We start from the raw sequence: 23102 nt of genomic DNA, 5'->3' as shown, positions 1-23102 counted from the left end.
TGCTCTACAGAAACTGACAATCTTATAGGAAAAAGAGAACTGTGCATAGAAATGATAACACACTGTACTAAATGAGCTTAAGCAAACCCAGCATCTTAAAACACTCGTATTTCTGAGAAATTTTCATTAGCGCAGAATTTAAGATAGTGTTAAGTGTAATGGCATTAATGATGAGAGACTAAAAATAGGCCTACTCTTCAACTATATGGGACAGAAATCAAAGTCTTAGCATGGATGGCAAAATCCGTGCTTCACCTTTTTGTACCTGTGACCTTGGTATTTGGTTTGACGTTCAGATCACTCCACCAATGTGAGAGAAGTTGTCTTTGTCTGTTGTCTGTTCTATAAAGAAGTTCAATTACTTCTGTAGAGTGTTTATCTGGAGAGAGGGCCCTGATTTTACACCCTGAAGCTCTTTTATGGAAATTTACCAGGCTCAAACTCCAAATTTCTTTGGAAGAAGTGCTTAGGCTTGCATTCCCAGTAGCAGTTTTTAACATTTAATATCTAATGCAGAGTTTTCAGTAGATGAAAGGTGGATGCCAGTCATTCAATGGCAAACATGAAGATGCTTATTTCAGTTACTGAATATATATTTTATCAGATTCAGTTTTGATTCTTGAATCACTAGTTATTTTTTGGTATAACTAATATTCAGCATTGAGGTTTCCAACTATTACAGCAAATAGGATCCCTTAAATTAGCATCATCACAATTTGGCTGTACCTACACCAATCCAAAATGAAAAGCTCAATTCCATGAAAATTTTCAGAAGATAAATATTATATTACCCAATTTTCAAAAATATTATGATTGATTTTTACTTTTATTATTTTATGTTGGTGCCGTAAATACAAAATAAGTATTTTTTGGTGGGGCTTACCTCATGTTTTCTACTCTGTTATTAGTATAAACATTTGTTAATTAGAAGAAGATAGCTTCAATTTCATGTCCTTCAGGGCTCCTGTGTGAGTTCCACTTCTTGGGCCTGTAAGTATCTGTGGTAACACCATGTTTATTTCATGGTTTCTCTTCCAAACTAGAAGGTAAAGTCCTTAAGGACAGGAATCAAACTTGTTCCAGTTTATATTCCCACATCTAACTCTATAGTTGGTACTTAGTAGTCTGTTAGGGAGCATTTGTTGAATAATTGAATAAATTAGTAAATTAATGGTTATTTCTCTGCTCTTCAAGATTGACAAAATGTGCCAGATCTTCAGAAATTTAGTTATTTGTAACTCTGGGAAAATTTCACAATATCTCCAAGCCTAAGTTTGGCCATTTGAGGGCTGTGAGAATGAATTGGGGTATGGGTATATAATGCTTAGCACCGCTTCTGTACCCTCATAAAGCAGGTATTGTTACTATTCAGAAATAATAATTTCCACCACGAGAAGTTGGCCACATCTTCTTCAAGGCATCATGTTTCTTTTGAATGAAGTGAGAACCACTCGTTTTTAAACTAGAAAATAGCAACAACAAAATCCTTTGAAGCATCAGATGGAGAAACTGGGTAAGGTCTTAAAGCCAGAGAGAGCATCGTTACTGAATATAAATTAAGAATTATAAAATGTATGATGTGCAAAACTAAAGTGCTCTAGAGGGAGACGAAAAAATTCTTCTAGGCATTTTTTTTCCCACTGAATTAAATCTGTTAGGACTTTTTTTCTCTGCCTTGCTTTTGTGACATCATTGACATTATGTAGTTCACCGGAGATGTGAATAGTGAATGACTGATCATTTTGGATATTAAAAATTGCTAACCTTTTCTCTCTGCTCACCAGAGACTTCTCACTCCAGACTTTCACAAAACAAAACTGCAAGTGTGATTTCTATTTGCATATTTTTATTCTTTCTAAAACTGCAGGCCAAACCCCATGATACAAGAGTTCTCTTTGTGGATAGGGTAAATGTCTGACAGAATGATATCCTTTGTGGGCATGTGGACATTAGAACAATTGAGAGAAATAAATAAATAAATGGAATTCACAGTTTGCTCATTTCCAAGAATGTGAAATATGAGGGACCCCTGAAGGCTTACCTTCTCATTGTTGTATCATTCTTTGTATTGAATGCGTTTTAGGAATTTATAGGCTTCTCATTTAAAGTAAATCAGTAATTGGACCATATTTAGTAATAGCAATTTTGACAAACTTTCTTATTTGCATGTAATAGTGAGAATTATTTAGACATTGAGTACCTTTGTTTTAGGGTTTGATATGCTCCATAAAAAAGATCCCGTAAGTTCTCCATAGTAATTGGCTTTAAAAATCAGTGAGCATTCGCACCACACTTTTTTCAGAATTTATTTTTTAAAGAGGACAATAAGTGCAGGTGTGAGGTTTTTTTTTTTTCCCCCTCTGTTGGGATATTGAGAGCTATACTAACATTTCAGAGTTCAGACAAGCTGCCTGAGGAGTTATTTTTAAAGTGTTTTCACAGGTAACTTTAAAACCCTTCTCAATCAGTCAAGGGCACTTTTGTTGATCTCTAGAAAGCAAAAAAAAAAAAAAGGATCAGTTCTCCTTTTGTGTGATGCATACCTTATGTTTTATTATAAATGTCATGACATCACCAAATAAGGCCAGGCAATTATGGCAATCTTCTCAGAATGCTTAACCCTCCAAATAGTCATTCTGTTGCAACCTATTAGCAGAGGGCATGACAGTAGAGTTAAAGCAAAAATTGCTTTTATCCTTGGTTTCTTGCTTGCTTGCTTTGTGTGCAAGCGTTAAAACTTCCGGCCCAGGTGTGTTATAAGATTATATTTTTATCTCCAGATAACATGGCTGTTCTGTATCATTTTCCATCTACACAGCTATTTTTCATCACTCACCACATACCGGCTTGTGTTGTTATGCTATATTGATTTAGGTTATTGCTAGCAGTGTAGCAGAAACTCTGGTTTTAAACATCTGTGCCTACTAGCCACATTTGCTGACCCCAGAGCATGTGGGGGCAATGTACCCAGCTCAGTGGGGTTTTTTTTCCTTCACATCAAAGCTGTTAGGGAAATAATCAAGAAGTATTTTCCTGATGCATGTCAGCTTGTGAAAATTGAGATGATGTAGCTGCAGCCTGAGTCTCTTTGGTCTCAAATACTTAATTGGAAAGAAAGCACACCATGAAACAGTTGGGATTTGATCTTTAAAATGACAATGGGCTATAATTAGATTTGAAAGTGTAAATGAGTACAAAAGGGAAGGTTTTATGAGGAAGTTTATACATGATTAATGTCTAGAAAAAGCTTATCTAAGTGTTTTAAGAATCTGTGTCACTTTCTTTTTTGTGGTTTATAGATTCTTTTCAAGAGCATTATATTGTTAACATTACTTGAGATCAATATTAGCTTTAACTGTTTCAGATGGAAGTGTTGCTCTTCTAATTAAGAAACTGCCATGCTTACCAGGGTGAAAGGGGGCATTTTTTTTCATTGTAAATGGAAATGTCTATAAAATTTAGGAGCTTTTTAGCTTTTACAAAAGTGTTCACCCAGCGATACATCAATGACTTACACCATTTTTTTTTTGACCATAAACCTCATAGGATTAGGATCCCAAGACACTTCAACAAGAGTGATTTCCAAGGGAATTGAGTAAAATATAACAGGATATGTATATGTGTGTGTTATATATATATATATGTATTTATATAATATTTATATAATTGAGAGAAATGTAACAGACTCTGGGGCTCACCCATAGGCCTCTCTTATGGCTTAAATGATGTGCTTTATTTTGAATTTCTTGCCAGAGAAAAAGGGAAGAGACTCTCTGAATGAATATCTTGGCTTCTCATGATCTGGATTCTTGGCCTCAACACCCTCAAGGCCAGGCCACTGTAACTCTTAGTCTTGTTGTTATCCACGTCACGGTTCTTCCATATTCTTGAATGGTGACAATACTTAGGCAGTAGACCTACATTCAAACATGTGCCTGGCACAACATAGACACTTCATAATGCTTATTGGATGAATAAATCAATATGAAAATGTATATTGTAGACTTAACAGATACGAATATGACAAGATAAAGACAGAGAAAAAGCCACAATAGTGCATATGAAAGATGCCAAGAAATGCTGTAGTTATTCAGAGAATGGAGAAATAAATGTGTTCTTGTGTGGTCTGAGCCTGTTCTGGTCAGGAATCCAACTTTAAAAAGTGTTAGAGGATTGACTTAAGTGAGAGCAGAAAAAACTGGCAGAGAAATGTATCCAAAAATTACAAGTCAAGAGCCTTCATCATATGTTCATGTATTTGTGTAATGTGATTTGAACTCTGTCTGATTCAGTAAGTGTTAGCTATTTAAAAGAATACCTTAGGACTGTATTTGGAAACTCATTTGTAGATAGGAAATGTGGCAAATATGGTTTTATGAATTCCATTTTATTATATAATGGGAGAAATTTAATTAGAATTAATCTTAATTTTCAATTAAGAAAATGGAAGCTTACTAAGGACTTACAAATAGGCAGTGACAACATCAAAGCTACATATTAGGACAATTAACTTGCTGTGATATACAATATTCATTGGAAGAGATAATAACCGAAAGCCAGGAGAGTAGTTAGCAGCTATTGCTTTAATTTAAGTATGATCAAAACAAAGTGGACAACGGAAATGGAGAAAATAGAAATACTTAAAAGCCATTGAAGTGGAAGAATTAAAAGTGATTGGGCAAGAGGTTGAAGATAACATAATAAAAGCACAATCAAAAGTGAATCAAGAGTTTCTAACTGGAGTGATAAGCATATTCATGATATTAGTTGATAGAAATAAGGTAGACAGAAAAGAACGCTGTTTTAAGGAGAAAATAATAAGATCAAATTAAACTTTAAATGATTCTAAAACATCTAAGTGCGATCACCTTCAGAATGATAGTTGACTGATTCCCTCCCCCAGACATGGAGGCTGAGTGAACTAAGTCAGGACGTAGCTAGTGAAGGAGTAATGCTCACTAGATCGTTCCAGGAACTACAGTGCCAGGGCTGGCAGGAAGTTTATCCCTTGCCCAGAGCTATAGGTTCATCGAACTAAGGTGTACATAACACCTAGTCTGAGAGGAGGCTGAAGGTAGATGGCAGGATGGGGCCAAGATTCCTTTGCAAGGTCAACAATGCCATGAGGAAGACTTGAGGCTGATACGGGGTTGCCTAAGCAGCTTTGATCTAATGCCAGGATCCTTTGGCTACATTGAGAGGGCCAGAGATGGATCAGGCAGAAAATACGGGAGTGAGGGCTCAGGAAAAAAACATGGAGTAGGAGCCACATGAATAGAAGTTGAAACTATGAAAGTATATACATTCTCCAAGGGAGAAATCATAATCAGGTAAAAGAAAAGCTTGGAAATAAGTCCTCAGGTTATGCCCTTTTGAGGATGAGCCAGGAGCTGAAGAGTGGAAAGAGCCAGAGAAAGGAAAGACCGAGAGCATAGAAGAAAATTCTGCTTGTGACGTGGTTCAACTGGAAAGAAGACATGTTCAGTGAAGGGAAGGAAATTAAATGGTAAAGGATTTTTTTTTACAGACAGGGCAAGGAGAATGAAATCCAGCTAAATACTGTAGTTCTGTTGACTAGAAACTCATGGGTATCCTTCATGGTAAATTGGCCTCTGCTCTCCGGCAGCTTGCTTAACCTTTTATTTTTCATATGTCTGAGTTATTTTGGGCTATTACTTTTATATATTGGTCAATGTTGTGTTTTTGACCCTATTAGTTTATTTTTATTGCATTTTCTTTGAAGAGTTACTTATGTGCACTTCCTATAAAAATTTTTTGTACCATTTTAATTATATTTCCTGGACTTGTTTACTTATACTTATGTCTGTATTTAAGCCTATACATGATTTATGTCGTTCCTTTCACATCCGAACCATCCATTTTTAAGTTCTTCATTTTGTTGTGTCCCTTGGTTTATTCATATGTCTTAAATATTTTTAGAAAGATATCTACCTTGTGAGTTCTTATACACATGAAATTTTCTTTTGCTTATACATGTAACATACAGCTTGGCAGACTATTAGAGTCTTGGGTTCAAACTTTGCCCTTTAAAACTACACATATGCTTTTCCACTATTCTGGTATTTAACATTGTACAAGCATGAGGCTATATTAATTTTCTCAATTTTTAGGGGATGTTTTTGTTTTTTGATTCTTAAAATGAAATGTTGTCACTAATATATATTTAGAGTTTTTCTCAGTATTAATTATGTCTGATGTATGATGGCCCCTTTCAATCTGCAAACTCACATAGTTCATCAACCCAAGAAAGTTTTAATTGGCTTCAAGCGTAAGAGCTCTAGAGTGAAATTGGCTGGTTTCAACTTCTAAACCTCCTACTGACTAGGCCTGTGGCCTTGGGCAATTCACTTAATTGCTTTGTCTCTCAGTTCTTAGATTTGTAAAATGAGAACAAAATAACATAACTGAAATGTTATACCCCTTGAACAGCAACTCTCCATTTCCCCCTTCCCCAAGCAACCACAATTCTATTTTCTGCATCTATGAGTTTGACTGTTTTAGACACCTCATATAAGTGGAATCATGCAGTATTTGTCCTTCTGTGACTGACTTATTTCACTTAGCATAATATCCTCAAGGTTCATCCATGTTGTTGCAAATGGCAAGATTTTATCCTTTTTTAAGCCTGGATAATATTCCATTGTATGTATATACCACATTTTCTTTATCCACTGATGGACATTTAGGTTATTTCCTCATCTTGGCTATTGTGAGTAATGCTTCAAAGAACCTGAAAGCGCAAATGTCTCTTCAAGATTCTAATTTCAATTGTTTTGATTATATACTAGAAGTGGGAAGTGAGAAGTGTCCTGTGAACTTCTAGCACAGCAGGATTTTATGAACAAATAGCAATGAGAATGAAATGTAAGAACCTAATACTCAATGAAAATAATAAAAGAAAATAATACCATTACATAAAGTTTAAAAAAACACAAAAAGCAAAAATGCACCCAATAGCATCAATTAAATTTTCCTACCAAAGTGCTACATAGTAAACAATACCAAAATATCACCAATTCATTCTAACAAAGGTTTATATTTTAGTTCATGGGTCTTTGAGGCAGCTAGAGGTTGGCTGGCCTTGGTTTCAGGCGGAAGGTTGGGCTCATGTCTACTGCACATGTCTCCTTCTTCAGGGATCCATGACTAAGCAGACCTGTTCTTCACACTGAAAGACAGGATCACAAGAGAACTTGCTAACCACACCATCACATGTAAGGCTTTTGGTTGTGTGTCACAGTCTCTCACATTCTGTTGACCTGACCAAAGCAAGTCATATGGCCAAGCCCAAAATCAATGGGGCAAAAAATAGAGGAAAAAGGAGTAGTTGCTGAACAATAATACAATGTACAACAGTCTAGTTAAAAATATTCTTTAAATGTATTAAAATGGTTGCCTTTGACGGACAAAGGAGGTAGGAGCCAGGTGTGAGGATGAAAGGAGATAAAGAAATGAGAAGTAACTATACTCACCAGATCCATTGATCACAATGTTCCATAAACTAGGAATAATATTTAACACAAATCTCTGTCCCTGTGCTCCAAACGAAATAAAAATCCCTCAATATTTATTATGTGTGTGCATCCAATATTATTTAAGAGTACTGAGTTAAGTATTAAGAATTAAAATTGTCACACTTCCTAGCCTTAGAATTTCAAACTTAAGGAGATAGATATTGATCCAAATTCAATCAAGTAAATAGAAATGGCAAACTGTGCAAAGCTCTTGAAAATAAATCTTTAAGGTGCTGTAAAAGCAGACAAGAGGGAGCCTGATTTTGTCTGGAGAGTCAAGAAAGGTTCTGGAGGAAGCGACTCAAAACGAGCTGAGGTCTGAGAGACAAGGAGACGCGACTGAGGCAAAGAGGCATGGCAGAATTATGCTCTCAAGTGGGAGGAAGAAAACAAAGTTTTAACAGCCAAAAGGATGCAATTTTGCTAGGAGACTAGAGAGGTAAATCTGAGTCAGATCCTTTGGAGTCTGGTAGGCCCTGAAGATAGTGTCAAGATTTCTTGTTTCATCCTAAGAAAAATGGAAGGCTTTAGGGCAGAGGGGGCAGTATCACTAAGGAGTAGCTCTCATTCAGGTTCATCCCACTTTTGAGTTCTTTTGGTTTTGTGAACTGGTTTTTGTGAGGGAAGCTGAATGTGTGCCAACTGTTAGCTTCATAAATTTAAAAAATGTAACTAAGTGAAGAAATTTTACAAGGAATGTGTTATTTGTTATGTGATGTCTTTAGGGGATTGAGTTGCGTTTACCTTTGAAAAACATATTTCCCAAAAGACTTAGTGGTAAATAATCTTAAAGCAAACATTTCTTAGGATATGTATAGTTATGTTAATACCATATCTGTAGAAACTGAACTATACACAGGCATTATATTAAGTCAGTGTCGTCTGGCATAAGGACCTTGCCTATAAGAGTTTTGACTCACTGTAGTGTCACAACATAGTAGTCACTCCAGTTGTTAAAAAGAGGAGAGGCGGAGAGGAAGAAAGAAAAGCACATGAACTTCTCAGTGGTTGCATGGAGATTTTGACCTGCAGTTATTCCTAGTCTCTTTTAAGGATAATTTAGAATGCAGTTAGATCCACTAAAAAAAATGACTAAATCATTATGACTGCAAAGAACACTACAAATGACTTTGCAGTAATCCTTAATGCTAAATCATATTTGGAAGATTTCGTGAATGACACTGTTACAAAATAAATCCCATTAGTTGCTTTCAAAGATGTCGGGAGGAAGAATTTTGGAAATCACATCAGGGAGAAAAATCTTTGTGTACTTGAAAACAAATTACTTAATATTTGGTGTAATGATAATAATAGGTTTAGTATTCCCTGATATAAAGTGATTGCCATTATTATGAAGAAAGTTATAGGGGTCTGAGTAAGTAATTTCTTCATGATTATGTATTTAAGAAAAATGACTAAATCCAAATATCCCCTGATATTAAGGACTTAATTATTTTGGTCCATTATAATCTCATTGAAATTCCCTATGTTTGCAAGTTTAGAACATCCTTCATACAAATCTGCAATTACCTTCTGTAGCAATTAATTACATTCTCACCATCATTAAGTCAAAACATATTGTGTTTTACACTCACTGTAAGAATGGAAATCAAAAGTAAAAAAATGCGCTGAGTACTAAAGAAAATAATTGAAATCTTAAGGTTCTATTTTCTTGATATAAATTTACATTTATTCTGCTACATTAATTATACTCGCCTTGTTATCGTATAGAAATATGTTACTTTTTGATTTAAAAAATCTCATCTAAGTACCATTGTGATAGGATATCATGTCTGTCATGTTCTCATCATCTAGAAAAATTGCCTGGTTCAGAGTATTACTATATCACCATATTACTATATATGTACTGAATAAATGACTATACCAGTAGTTTGTCTCATACTAATATTTCTTGAGTCTTCCACATGTCAAATTTAATAGATAAAAGGGCATTACAAAGTTAAAATCAAGCCTTTCTCAGTTTGGAAACCACACAGTATTTAAATAAGTCACATCCTACCTCAATTCGTATTTGGAAAGAAGCCTAATATATGAACAAACTAATGAATTCATTCATTTATTAATAGATGTCATAAATTATGTCCTTCCTGAGGGCACTTAGGGTTGGCAAACATCCGCAGAGTCCCTCAAAGCTATTGACTAATGTCACTGGTGTTGGTGTTTGTGTTTAACTAGGAACAATGGTATTGTACAGCAGTTACTTAATTTCTTGAAACCTTGCTTCCATATAAGAATGATAAGACCATTTCCCTGGACTGGTACTCGAGTGTAAGGAGGAATGAAAGCACTTAGCCAATGTCAGTAGAGATGTTAGTTAATATTTCCTCCTCTTCATCCTTGCTTTCAGGGTGATGGCAAACGTCTAAGTTTGCCTCGGGTTTGGTACAGTGTTTATATCCTCATCAAGTATAAACTAGTGCCTGGACTCAGGAAGTAATTTTAGTGCCCTTTGTGTATTTGATGTCATCCATTGTAAGATTTGAGAATAAAGTTTTCATGAAAACACTGTGCTAATAGTGTCTTTATAATTCCCCCCCAAAATAAATATGTAGGTATTTTAATAAGGTTCTTACCAAAAATTAGCAAGGTATTTTGTTTAAATAGACATCGTTAACTTATGTCACTTCATAATGATACATATCTACTTTTACCCTGTTGAGTTTAAGATAGAATGTCCAAAATCTTAACACATAAATTAAATTTTAATTTGTCATTTTAATACTCAAATGATATACCAGTATGGACTCCACATATAACACAATTGCTACAGCCTCAATAAATCAAAATAAGTTTTAAGGCACATCATAAATGAACAAACTCACAGCCGACTGGGGGAGACAGAGTTCATGTGCAAGTGCCTACACAGTGAGGTAGAAAGTCACCTTGGCTATAAATCCAAAGATCCGTGCTCTAGTTCTAGCACCTTCATTTAGTGCTACCCATGCTTCTCCTTTATAGCATTTATCAGAAATGTTAGTAGATAATTGTGTTTACCTGTGTACCTTTTGTCTCCCCAACTGACCACTTATGAGGCCCATAAGTATAGAAGTATATCTGTCTTTCTCCTCACTGCCTATCATCTTGAGGGTTGAATATGAGTAGCTATGGATAAGGAGCTATGAACAGATACTGGTGAGTCTTAAATTGAAAACTTGCCAACAATTTTGCCACATTTTGTGATAAATAAATTCTTAAAAGTCCTCTAAACCATATAGAAAATTACCTATGTAGCTATGATTCTTGCAATTACCAGAATTATTACTCAGAAATCTCAATCTTGTTCAAGTATAGGTTAACCCATTATATGACTCAGATTTAACACATTATGCAGTGTAGTCAGTATAAGAAAATATCATCTATATCCTATTAATATAGATTATCTAAGGATTTATGTATTAGAAAAATCCAGAGGATTGTGTTGTTATTTTAAAGAATTGGCTTAACAACAGAATGTATTAAATATAATTAAGGAAGTAACATAGAATATAAAGACAGAGGCCAGGAAGTAGGGAAGAGATAGTGCTTCACATTTAGCCAGTCTAGAAAAAAATGGAGGGATTTTCATGATGATAGATGGTTTCTTTTCTCCAATACTGTACTCAGGAATCTTTTTGAAAAAATATTTCTTCTCTTCCTATCTTCTACATTTTGGGAGCTGTATTTTCATGAGTTCTATTATCGTCTCTTTTATGAAGCCTCTTTCCCAAGCAAAAATCACTGATGTAAATTTGACTTTCTGCTCTCAAAAAATGTACATATGGCTACTGCAAAGAGGAATACAATTATACATATTTTCAACTATGGGGCATTACACACATAGCCATTCACATCTATATAAGAATGCCCCCTAGAGTTGTGTATGCTGGCATTCAGCATACACATATACATAAGCTTTGATCATATTCTAAGTATTCACTTAAAAAATTATTATTGACCTCTGAAGTAATGGCAAGCCAAAAAAATATCTGCTCTAATGGAGTTCACAATCAAGGGACAGAGATAGGCTGCAAGCCCCTTAAACAAGTAAATATGTAACATAAATTCAGATAAGGATACATACTATAAAGAAAATAAAATAAGGATTGACTCAGTGTGCTCTATGGGTAGGTATAAGCAGAGGAGGTGTCATTTGAGACTTGGGTGTTAGAAAGGATGCACCATGCAGGAATGTTGCAGGCAGAGTGAACAACAAATGAAAAGTGCTGAGCAGGAGTGAACCTGGTATTTTAACAGGCCAATCTGACTGAATTATTGTTGATGGACATCAAGAAGGAAGGGATAAGAGATGAACTCTGTCTCCCCGCCTCGGCTGTGAGTTTGTTCATTTTCATACTCTCAGGACTCAGCAGTGTCCAGTTAGTAAACATGTTAAATGAATGAACATATGAATGAATAAAGGAATGAATGGGTCCCACATATAATGAATCTCACATATGATGATATTTAATATAAATTTATTCATATTAAATATCAAATTTAATATGCCATATGCCATATTAAAACATATGGGCAAGATAAGTGTTAGGGAATAAATAATTTGATGTGTTAGGAATCAATTGCTAATATTTTATATAATTTTTAAATTTCTCTCTTAAAAATATGCTATATATGAAATAAATTTATTTTCATGAAGTTCCATGATGCCATTTTTCTAACTAAATTAAATTAATTTTGTCCAATGGCAAAACAAAAAGTCTTCTGGGATTTGTTCTAAATTGTGGTTAATTTCCATTGTCTATCTGATGCCAAGTCAAAGTTTTCAGCACCCTTTGATTGATTACACTTCTGGTGATATTATGGTTCTATTTTAAACATTTTTTTTCAGGAAAATACATCCCTCTTAAGGAGAGTGTGTCACTACTTTGAAAATTCAGGAAAAATATCAAAGGAGGTTTTAGTGAATGGAAGTTCACTTTAAGAAGGATTACTGTACCAGCAAGTCATTAGTCTTTTTAATTAAATCATAGTTATCTGAAGTAACACTTGCTTCAGTTGATGAGGTAGGCTGAATTTATAGAAATAACTGTCATGGTAAATGAGGAAGCTTCAAAAAAGCTGGCGTGCTATGCTTCTCACATGTCCTCAGTTTCCATAAAATTTTAAAGAAGAAACATTGTATTTACCCTTTGAAAGACCCAAAGAGGCAAGCTGATGAAAAATTCCATCTTTGCCACCCCTGCCTAGATAGAATCTTTGCAGACAATTTCATCACTTCCTATTAAATCAATGTTTATGTCTTGGTTAATTCTTTCTGAAATTTTTTCCTTGGATAATGCCTCTTCATCATGGCTAAGTATATAGAGCAAAATCCAAAATTGTTCAAATAGTTTTTTTATGTGCTATTACATACATTTTATGAGATTACCTATTAACTTTCCACTAAAATGTTGGATTAAAGTCTATTTTATAGTTTCCTTTTGAAATTTTACATTGCCTGAAATGGCAAAATACATTTTACCTCATTAGATTAAAAAACCTGTGCTAAGGAGAGGCATTGTAATCTAGCCAATTGAACTAAAGAATAAAATTAAATAGATTCCACTAAGTGGATATCTAAAGTATTTGTTTTCTTTGATGGTGACCTAAAACAATATTGTTTTATTCTTTTGAATCCACAGTTTGAATACATTTCCAAAACAACTATGGTAAGTTAAAAGGGTCTGGAGAAAAGATATAAAAGCAAGACAACAATGCCTAGGATGATATGAAAACAATTAGAAATATCTATCCTAATATAGCAAGGCTAAGGGGTAAAACACTGGTCTTCAAAACTATGAAGAGTTATATTGTCCTGTAGAAAAGGAGACACTGTGTTCCATCACTGCTGAGGAAAAAAATGAGATTTGTTTTTAGCAGGTATTTTGATGAGGAAGATACTTTCTAATTGCCCAAGTCCGCAAATGCTACAATGGGTTTCTTACAATGGTTATGAATTTTCTTTGCTAATATCTTTTAAAAATTTATCTGAATGCTAAGGTTTAGTAGTGGTAGTGTCTGAAGACAAGGAGCTAACTAAGGACCTCCCAACATTTCTCTGGTCCTAAATAAAGACCACTACATTTGGTTGATCAGAGTGTAGCATCAACAAGTCATTTTTTTATTATTTGCAAATCAAACCACAGCCTAGTTTCAGTTTGGTATGAACTTTAAGAAAACAATTTTTGTAAACTTCTTTTAGTGTTAGTATTAGAGTGATTTTATTATAATTTAGAAATTTTGTAGAAAAAGAATCTACTGCCATAGTAATAAAATTTTAAAGATTGATTTCTTTCTAAAAGGATAGCTCTTCCTTCAATATTGATGACCCAAAAAATCTCTCTTAATAAACATATAAATACATATATAAGAGACACAATATAATTGATGTAGAAAGTAATAATTAAATATTTTCATCTCAATTTAAGTATATTTTTATAGCTTGGTTTATTTTTTTAAAAAATATGACTAACTAAGTAATGTATACAACGGGGAGGAATAGCAACTCATTGGGAAAGTGTAAGAATAAAGAAGAATCTCTCTATTTCTAGTACAACTTAAAATAAACAAATATTTGTTAAATTAATATTTATCTAGTGATAAATATTGAATATTCATGTCATATCACAGTCATTAAAATGTATAATTCATAAACTCGATGAACTATTTTATTTTAGTTTTTAAAATATAATTAATGAGTGAATTTTTTAGATTAGAATACTTTGATCATATCTCTTAAATTTTTAATGGAATCAAGTATTAAAGGATATTTAATAAGCAGTAATTTTAAATGAAGTTTATAATGATACTTTTTTTTTAGTGTTCGTGAACTTCTGGATTTCACGATGACATTGTTTTCCAGATTAAAGCCATAGTAATTTTAATTTTTATGACTGCTTAAAAACCTTGCATTTGACCTGATTCATGTTTTAAATGTCCCAGGGACAATGTTAGGTATGTTAATTGAAGCTATTTCCCAAAGCCAATTATCTTCACCTATTATATAGCTTAATTATTTAACTATAAAAGCAAGACTATTTAAGAAAGATTTTGGAAAGAAAGGAAGAAAGGAAACGACGGATAAAGGGAGGAGTGGGAAGGGGTAGAGAGGAGAGGGGAGGGAGTGAAAGAGGAAGAAAGAGGAAAAGGAAGGAAAAAATAGAGGGAGGGAAGAAAACAAGGATGGGAGAAGAGAGAGAGAGAGAGAAAACCTTTTGAATTTACTCAAAGACAAATCTAAAGCATTTCAGGTGTTTAGTTATTGTAACATGTAATAGAAAATAAAATGTGATGCATTGATAACAAGGGTGATAAAGAAAAGAATTATAATGTCTCTTGTGGGCTAACAACGTTGTATCAGGGCCACACTTTCTTTATGTGGTAGTAATCTGTAGAATAACAAATCATAAAATAAAAAGCTTATTGATAAAGTTAACATATAATATTTATGTTCATATACATACAATCTTATCTGTAACAATCTTCTGGGAAGTTTCTAAGATGTTCTGAATGCCAAAATGTTTTAGGCATTTGAGAGAGAACAACCCACAATACCAAAAGTTAACCTATTTTTATTTTATCAATTAAATGTACCATAAATACCTTGGCTTTATTAAAGACAGCATGCTAGGTATAATTAACATATGTCAAGTTTCTTGCTATCTGTTCTGTGATAGTCATAAGAATTTTAGAACTATGTTACTGAATAGATAGACTGAATGGATACTGATGCTCACGGAAACTCTAAAATTTGTTCTTGATACAGTTTATGCTGTAATTTTGCTCTTTCATCATGCACCTCTTCACGCCAAGGTGGCATGGAACATATACTACATACCTTCCTGGGCAGTGTACTAGGACAAGATTTACTAGGGCCTTCAGTCCTAAAGCATCTTTCCCAAGTCCTTTTGCTCAATTGTATTGCCATGTATGGTCATGTTAAGGGACTATTGCCTTTGAGATAGCATAGGTAAATATTAAGTTGGTTTAATATTTAAAGATCCGTGTTTTAGTATGAAGCAAGTTTGGTCAGGTAATAACTCTCCCATTTACTAACTGAGGAAATTTCAGGAAATGAGTTAATTCTTAAAGCCTTGATTTTCTCATCTGTAAAGTATGGATACTATTCATACCAACTTCTGGATTTCTTGTAAGTATAAATATGAGAATACAGATAATTCACATTGCCTGATATGTAGTAAGACACTCAAATTGATATCTAACAACTCCTGTCATTATCATTATTGTGAAAATGCAAGCAAAATTGCCATTGTGTGTGATTATAATAGGTCTGATTCTGTCCAAATAGAAAAAGAGTATTCTAATAAATATGCCTCTTTTCTACACTCAGTGGCTGAAATGGCCACCCATGGCTAGGGGAAATCAGTTGTTCATATGTAAATATTTATCCCAGAGCTGACAGTTTCTTACCATTCTTTCAAGATTTCTACAATGTTTGATATTTCCAAAATCTTGAAATATGTAAATATTTTAAATATCAATTGGAGTGTCCGGGCATCCTTGATGCATGGTTATTCATTCACTAACTCAGGCATTCATTCAAATACTCCTTGGGTGCCTATGTGGGTCAGGTACCATTCAAGGTGTTCACATAGAGCCCCTACCCTTGTGACGCTTATATTCTTGTGTGGGAGACAAACAATAAAAAAGTAAACACATAGAATGTATGTTATGATTCCATGTAGTGTTGCTGAAGAGACATACATTAGAATGATGAGTTAGAGGGCTTGGTGAAGAGGAGGTTAAATTTAGTAGCTGGAAATCTGGCAGAAGAGCATGTCAGGCAAAAGGCCAAGGCAACGAAGTAGGAACAGGGACAATGTGGTGAAAGAGGAGTGAGCAAGGAGATGAAGTTGGATAGGTAAGCAGAAACCAGATGTCATCAGCATATGATAGCCCCTAGTAAGGAGTTTGGATTTAATTTTTGTGTGTGATGGAAAATAATTGGGAATTTGAACAGTATTTAGGAGATGGTTTATATTTTTAAGAGATAACTTTAATAGAATAAGAGCAGAGAGTCAATTAAGAGTCCACTGAAGGTAATAAGCGGATGGAAGAGATGAAAAGTGATCTGTCTACATAAGGGCATGCTTTCATTGAGGTCTTACGGAGGGACTTGATAGTAATTTGGTTGTGGAGTATGACAGCAAGAGAAGGCGTCTATGGTCATTCCTAGGCTTTCAGAGAGACCAACTTGGTGAAAGATTGGGCCTTTTGTGGAAAAGGTACAAGTTTGGGAGAGGAAATCAGGATTCTTGTTGTGGGTTTTTTTAGTTGAAAATAGAATGTCTAAATTGACAATTGTATATACTACTTTGGAATTTAAAGGATGAGAATTTAGCCAGAAATTTAAATTTGGGAATTGTGAAGGAATAGAAGATATTCAAAGGCATGGAACTGGAAGAGATTTTAGAGGCCTAGCATAGAGGTAGAGAAAATAAGTGTCTGTGATAGAGCCTTGGAACACTCCAGAAAGAGTGGGAACAAGCACAGTCTAAGATAGAGCAGCCAGATAGGAAGAAGCAAAGGCAGAAGAGCGAAAAAAGTTAAATGAGGAATGTGTTCAAGGAGGTAGTAATCAACTGTGATGTGTATTGTATGAAAGGGTTGGACTTCCAGATACTTATTAGGGAATTATACAAGTCCTAAAGGCTAACATATTTGACCTGTAGTCCAAATGTGATTCAGGAACCAACATGAACAACAGATTCCATTCAAGGACAGTCACAAAGAAGATCAACGACGCAAAGAACAATGTTCTTAGAACCATCCTTACACCAAAGTAGCCTTAGAGTCCAACCAAATCCACAGCCTACGGGGATAATGTCCTTACTTCTCCCATATCAGAATGATGCCAAATAGAGGTGTTTATCTGTAAAGAGTTTAGTGGTGTAATATAGTGTCAGTTTGGGTTTGAAGCCAAGCTGTACCACATACCAGCTCTGTGTCTGAATTATTTATTTGACTTCTAGGACTGGCTTAAGAAATTTTTCAGGCCTTAAGCACTGAAAAGATCATAGTTCTCACCCCAGTGTTACCCTATGTAATTCAAAATGAAACCAATCTAAACTCTAAGTAAAGACATCCAATGAATTTTGACTATTCTCATTATAGTCTCTTTTTTAAATTGTCAAATATTTCTTTCTTTAAAAATGAATCTTTTGCTTGATATTCCAGCTTATTGGTTTGTGTCTGGGATACTTCAACATTCTTTAATTCCTTATGAGCTTCAAGTTCATTAACTAAAAAATGAGTGATAGAGTACACATCTATCATCTATAGTGTGGTTCTGGCACGTAATAAGCATTCAACAAGGGTTACCTATCATGATTTTACTATTATTACTATCGTCATTATTAGTAATGTTATCCTAAAGAATTGTGAGGATTAATTTAAATTATTTATGAAAAAACCTAGCATGGTAAACAGAGCAGGTGGTAAATAATTTTTGTTTCCTTCACTTTCATATCTATTCCTCCGCTTTACCACAATCCTCCACACTTTATCATTCTCTGAGTATCACAGAGTTCAAACATGTATAATAAAAGAAAGCTTATAATCATCTCAGAAGATAAAATATTAAGCAGACATGGTGTTTAAGGTGGAAGGTGAGATTCATATAAGTAAGGGAAAGTGAAAGAGAAGATACCCAAGGCAACCATTAATTTGTTCTTTCACATAAATAATTTAAAATAACATGTAGGAAAGACACTTCATTGATTTATATTAAGTTATCCTAAAGAAATAAAGATTCTGCTACATTTCAAACCTGAAAGTGTGAAATGTTGAAGTATGATTTTTCCCTTCTAAAAGGCCATCTTAGAAATCAGTATAACATTGTCACTACAGTTTGTATTCATTTTGTGAGAGTGAATTAAATAATATATAATTTCATTTTAGGGATTACCTGCAAGTCGTGTGAGGTATAGAGTAGATGATGTCCAATTTCCTTATCCTGCCAGTATTTTTGATGTAGAAGAAGATTCTGGTAAAGTAATAACTCGAGTCAATCTTAATGAAGAACCTACAACAATTTTTAAGGTCAGTGAAGTGTTTTCCTTATGTTGTCTATTTGATGTTTAACTTTTGATTGCGGGTTTTGTTTAACAGATGACCATACTTCTTTCCATTTTTCTTTTTAATTTTTTAAAATTTCAAAAAAGTATATTTTTACTGCATAAACACTTAGAAAATACTTAAGTAAAACACTTAAGTAAAAAGAAAAAAAAAACCCTTGATATTTCACTTCTTGGAGGTAGCCGGAATTTACCATTTTAATCTCTATCCATTTGATAATATTCCATGCAAATACAAGTACATAAATATATGTTTTAAAATAACATGATCATATTGTTCATACTGCTTTTTTAACTGAATAATTTATTGCCATGACAATAAATACTATTAATACTATTATTTTAATGGTTGTATCATGTTCTATTGTATGAATTTACTATTATGGGGATTTTTTGTCTAATATCTTATTGTTGGATAATTAGGCTGTGTCCATTTTTTTGGTTATAATAATCTTTGTTATCATGAAACTCCTTGTGCAAATATCATTTGCCACTTGCTGACTTTTTTCCTTAAGATAAGTACCTAGAGGCAGAATTACTGGATGGGAAGTTTACATGGTCATGCTATGTTATACTTCCAGAATATTTGAAATAAAACCATCTTTCATTATTATCATAAGTAATTTATTTTATTTAATGTTGAGTGTTTCCATTTTCTGTAGTTACTTAGAAAAGTGTTTGTCACTGTGAATGAAGCCCTTTGCCCTACACTGGGCAAATACCACATCAGTTAACTTTGTGAATACCAATAGGTACTATGTCTTACATAATTTTACTATTGTTTGGAATAAATGTTCTGTTTGTAAAGCATTAACCCAAAGGTAAATCGTGGCTCTCAGGATGATCCTTGGTTATGGTTCCATGATCTAGTTCGAATTAGTTAGATTATTAACCTGCAGCTTCCAAATTACATACATTTCAGAGAAACACATAGTTTTGAAAACACTTAACATTTCTTAAAATAGACATTAGAATTTTTCTTGACATATAGGTTATCAAAGAAAATGATCAATTATAAGAGCTATTTTAGTAATAAATAATACATAGCTGTCACGTCTTAAGACTACAGCTTTTCTTTAGTTTACCTCATTTGAACAATTTCTGCTTTACAGTGTGAACTTGGTTTTATATATTTTAATTGTTTTTAAGAAAGCGTATATCAAAGTGTGTTAAGCTATAAAGATTTCCAATTTTATCCTCCAGAGCAAGGTATTTCTACCCTATAATCTTACAGACTGTTAATTCACTGGAAAAATTAATTTCTTCTTTTAAGCAAGATAATTAGCTTTTTGCTATGGACAGGACTGACTTTAACACTTTTTCAATAAGTATTGGTGCTTATAAAGGCACATGTTTTTACTGTAGGCACCAGTAGGATTGTGGAAGAGAAAAGAGTTTATAATTGGAGAGATATAGTATCGTATACTTGTTTTACTGGTAGTTTTTTTATCATAGAGTTAGTAACTCAATTTCTTTGAGTTTTTTCATTTGGCAAGGGAAAATAATAACATCCACCTGACAGGCTTGTTGTGAAGATTAAATGAGACCACACGTAGCATTTCCTAGCACAGGGTCTGCTACCTAGTAGGCAGTGAGGAAAATGGTCATTGCTCCCCCTCCTGGAAGCAGGCAATCCCGTGATTAAAAGTATACAGAGAAAAATTATGCTTTTATTTTTCTTCTTGTTAATAATCTTTAACATGAATTTTTATTGCTTTCTAAGTTGGTGGTGGTTGCTTTTGATGACGGTGAGCCTGTGATGTCCAGCAGTGCCACAGTGAAAATTCTTGTCTTACATCCTGGAGAAATCCCACGCTTCACACAAGAGGAATATAGGTATTGATTCTATCAGGTTTAGTAATATATATAGGTTTTCATTTTGTTTTGTTTTGACCTCTTGAAATTGATGTGATATGAATTTATCAATGACGTGAGCTTCTAATTCTAGTTTGAGCATTTCTAAATTAATATAACGTTATATTTATTTTAAAAGTTGATATAGTTAAAAGTACAATTTAGTATAAAAATATCAGTTTTAGTAATGCGTTGATGAATAATGGATCCTTTAATAATAATTAAAGCATGCTTTGAAAAATATTATATTTTTGGATTTAAATTGCAACTGGTTAATGATCTCAGTGATGAGAAGTACACATTTAGTTTCTTGTTATTGCCAGATACATTGTATCATCTAATTTTCGTGTGCATCTGAAATAATATTTTCCATATAATCAGTGCAAGAGAGTGTGTGTGTTTATGTGTGTAATATTTTCTTATAGCTATAGAGTTAGTATATATATACTGTTTTAGTCAGGTCAGGCTGCCAGAACACAATACCACAGACTGGATGGCTTAAACAACAGGCATTTGTTTTCTCACAGTTTGGAAGCTGGCTGTGTAAGATCAGGTTACCAGCATAATCGGGCTCTGGGGAAGGGTCTCCTCCTGGCTTGTAGACGGCTGCCTTCTCACTGTGTCCTCACATAGAGGAAAGTGAGGGAAAGCTTTCTGCTGTCTCTCATCTTGCCACTAATCCCAAGATAAGGACCTCACCCTCATGACCTCATCTAAGCCTAATTACCTCCCAAAGGCCCATCTCCAAATATCATCCCATTGAGGGTTAGGGTTTCAATATATGAATTTTAGAAGGACATAATCCAGTCCGTGGCATGTGTGTGTGCGTGTGTGTGAGAGATATCGCCATCCTTAGGACGTGATGAATTGATTGAAAGAATAATGAAATTAAAATTACTGTATTTCATGATTGCTTCATGATTGGATATAAGTGATAGAAAGACTTATAATGCTCTCCTGGAAATATAATAGCATTTTCTTTCATGATGTTTTTGTCTCCATTGAATTCAAACATTAAGTTACTTTCAATAGTATGTTAGGACCCGTAGGAGATGGTTTTCTCACAAACATTTGAAGGAGGTTCACTATACAATGTATAATTACTATTTACTTATTCTGGACACAGCATTAAATGGCAGTGAGTCATTGCATTCCAGAGGCTCACAACCATGAAGTGAAAACAAGTAAGTACATGAAAAATACAATACACTGTGAAAACGCAATAATAGAAGTTCACAGCACTGAGGAAGCGTGCTGGAGAGACTGTTAACTGTTTCTGAACACGATCAGCATAATTTTAAGCTGATCATGAAGGAAAGATAAGAGTTTAGCCTCTCCATAAAAATTTGAAAAGATGTTCCATGCCAAAGAATCAACATATACAGAGAGAGAAATAAGGGATATGAGAGTGTAGGGGAGGAGGACATTTCCTCTCCCCAAATGTGGGTTCGTCTGGCCGGAGAACGAATTAAATTCACATGAGACAGAATAACAAGAGAAAATTAAACAAAGCTTTATGAGGAACCATGGCCCGGGGCCTTTCTTCCCAAAGGAAGAAAGGGCACCGAAGAAGTGGGGTGCACACAGTGGTTATATACCCCAAAACGGGGTGTTTCACATGTGATTGAAATGTCCCTCCCACAAGAGTCACAAGATTGCCCCGTCAGCACAGAGCTTGATGGACACAGCAGGTAGTGGTCTGCTATCTCGGAGGGCGTAGCAGGAGGCAAGTCGATTGTCTGGAGCTGAGTGGTCACAGGTGAGCTCAGCAATCAGTTCCTAGCCTAAAGAAAGATGCTTAATCTTTAAGAAATGCCAACGTTGGGAGGGGGAGGGAAGTCAGTTACAGGAGGTTACCAGACTAGCACAATAAAATGCAGATTTAAGTCCTTGCCTTTGGTATTGATTAAGAGTTTTTGGAGAGAAGGTCATCTCCTTTCTTCTTCCTGGTACAGAGAGGGAGCCACCTTTTACAGATAGAGATTTACCTTACAAATGTAAATGTGTCCTAACAAAGGGCAAGTTCCATTCCTCAGAGCCTCCTTGCCTGTCCCAGTTTATCAAAAGCAATGAGCCTCAAATAATCCTGATGCCAAAGAGACATATCTTGGGGTGGCCAATCTCAGGTCCCCACAAGAGAATGTATTGAATTTCAGAATATTTTAGTAGTTCAGTCTATCTAGAGACAAACTGGAAGCTAAAGAATGATACTAGTTGAGGCTCAAGAAAAATGAAGATTTCATTCAGTAGAACTCTTAATCACATTCTAGAATTTGGATTTGATTGCTTTCATAATTTCTAAGAACTACTTAAGAATTTTAAGCTAGAGCAAGGGCTAAGATACTGAAGGAGGAGGTAGGTGACGCATCTGGAAACATGTTCCACGCCGAACCAAATATTTTTCTCCTCTTATAAAAAGTCATCTTTATAATATTGAAGTACTAAATTAAATTATGTAATATAATTACCATAAAATCCTACATAATGCATAATAAACCGTTGAGATGTAAATTATATGCGAAACAATAAATATTCTTGGTCAACCCATTTAAAAGACCATTCTTTTTCTCATGTCCATTATTACCAATTCTGTTCCTTTTTTGTTGACATGGTAGCCTAT

The 23102-nt window shown here is 34.2% G+C and overlaps 1 protein-coding gene across 3 annotated transcripts in view; it reads left to right on the top strand.

The window, feature by feature from the left end:
- PCDH15 (protocadherin related 15) overlaps window positions 1–23102 on the top strand; it is a 954225-nt gene that overhangs the window by 796559 nt on the left and 134564 nt on the right. For all 3 annotated transcript variants that reach the window (XM_070611305.1, XM_070611290.1, XM_070611296.1), the window contains 2 exons: window positions 18453–18593; window positions 20352–20464. In XM_070611305.1, coding sequence (XP_070467406.1) covers window positions 18453–18593; window positions 20352–20464 — 254 coding nt within the window. The remainder of the gene's footprint in view (window positions 1–18452; window positions 18594–20351; window positions 20465–23102) is intronic.

The sequence above is a fragment of the Equus przewalskii genome, chromosome 1 (assembly GCF_037783145.1).
Source record: "Equus przewalskii isolate Varuska chromosome 1, EquPr2, whole genome shotgun sequence".
Classification (NCBI taxonomy): domain Eukaryota; kingdom Metazoa; phylum Chordata; class Mammalia; order Perissodactyla; family Equidae; genus Equus; species Equus przewalskii.
Note: the sequence above shows the minus strand (reverse complement) of the source record. Positions and strands in the feature narration are given on the sequence as shown.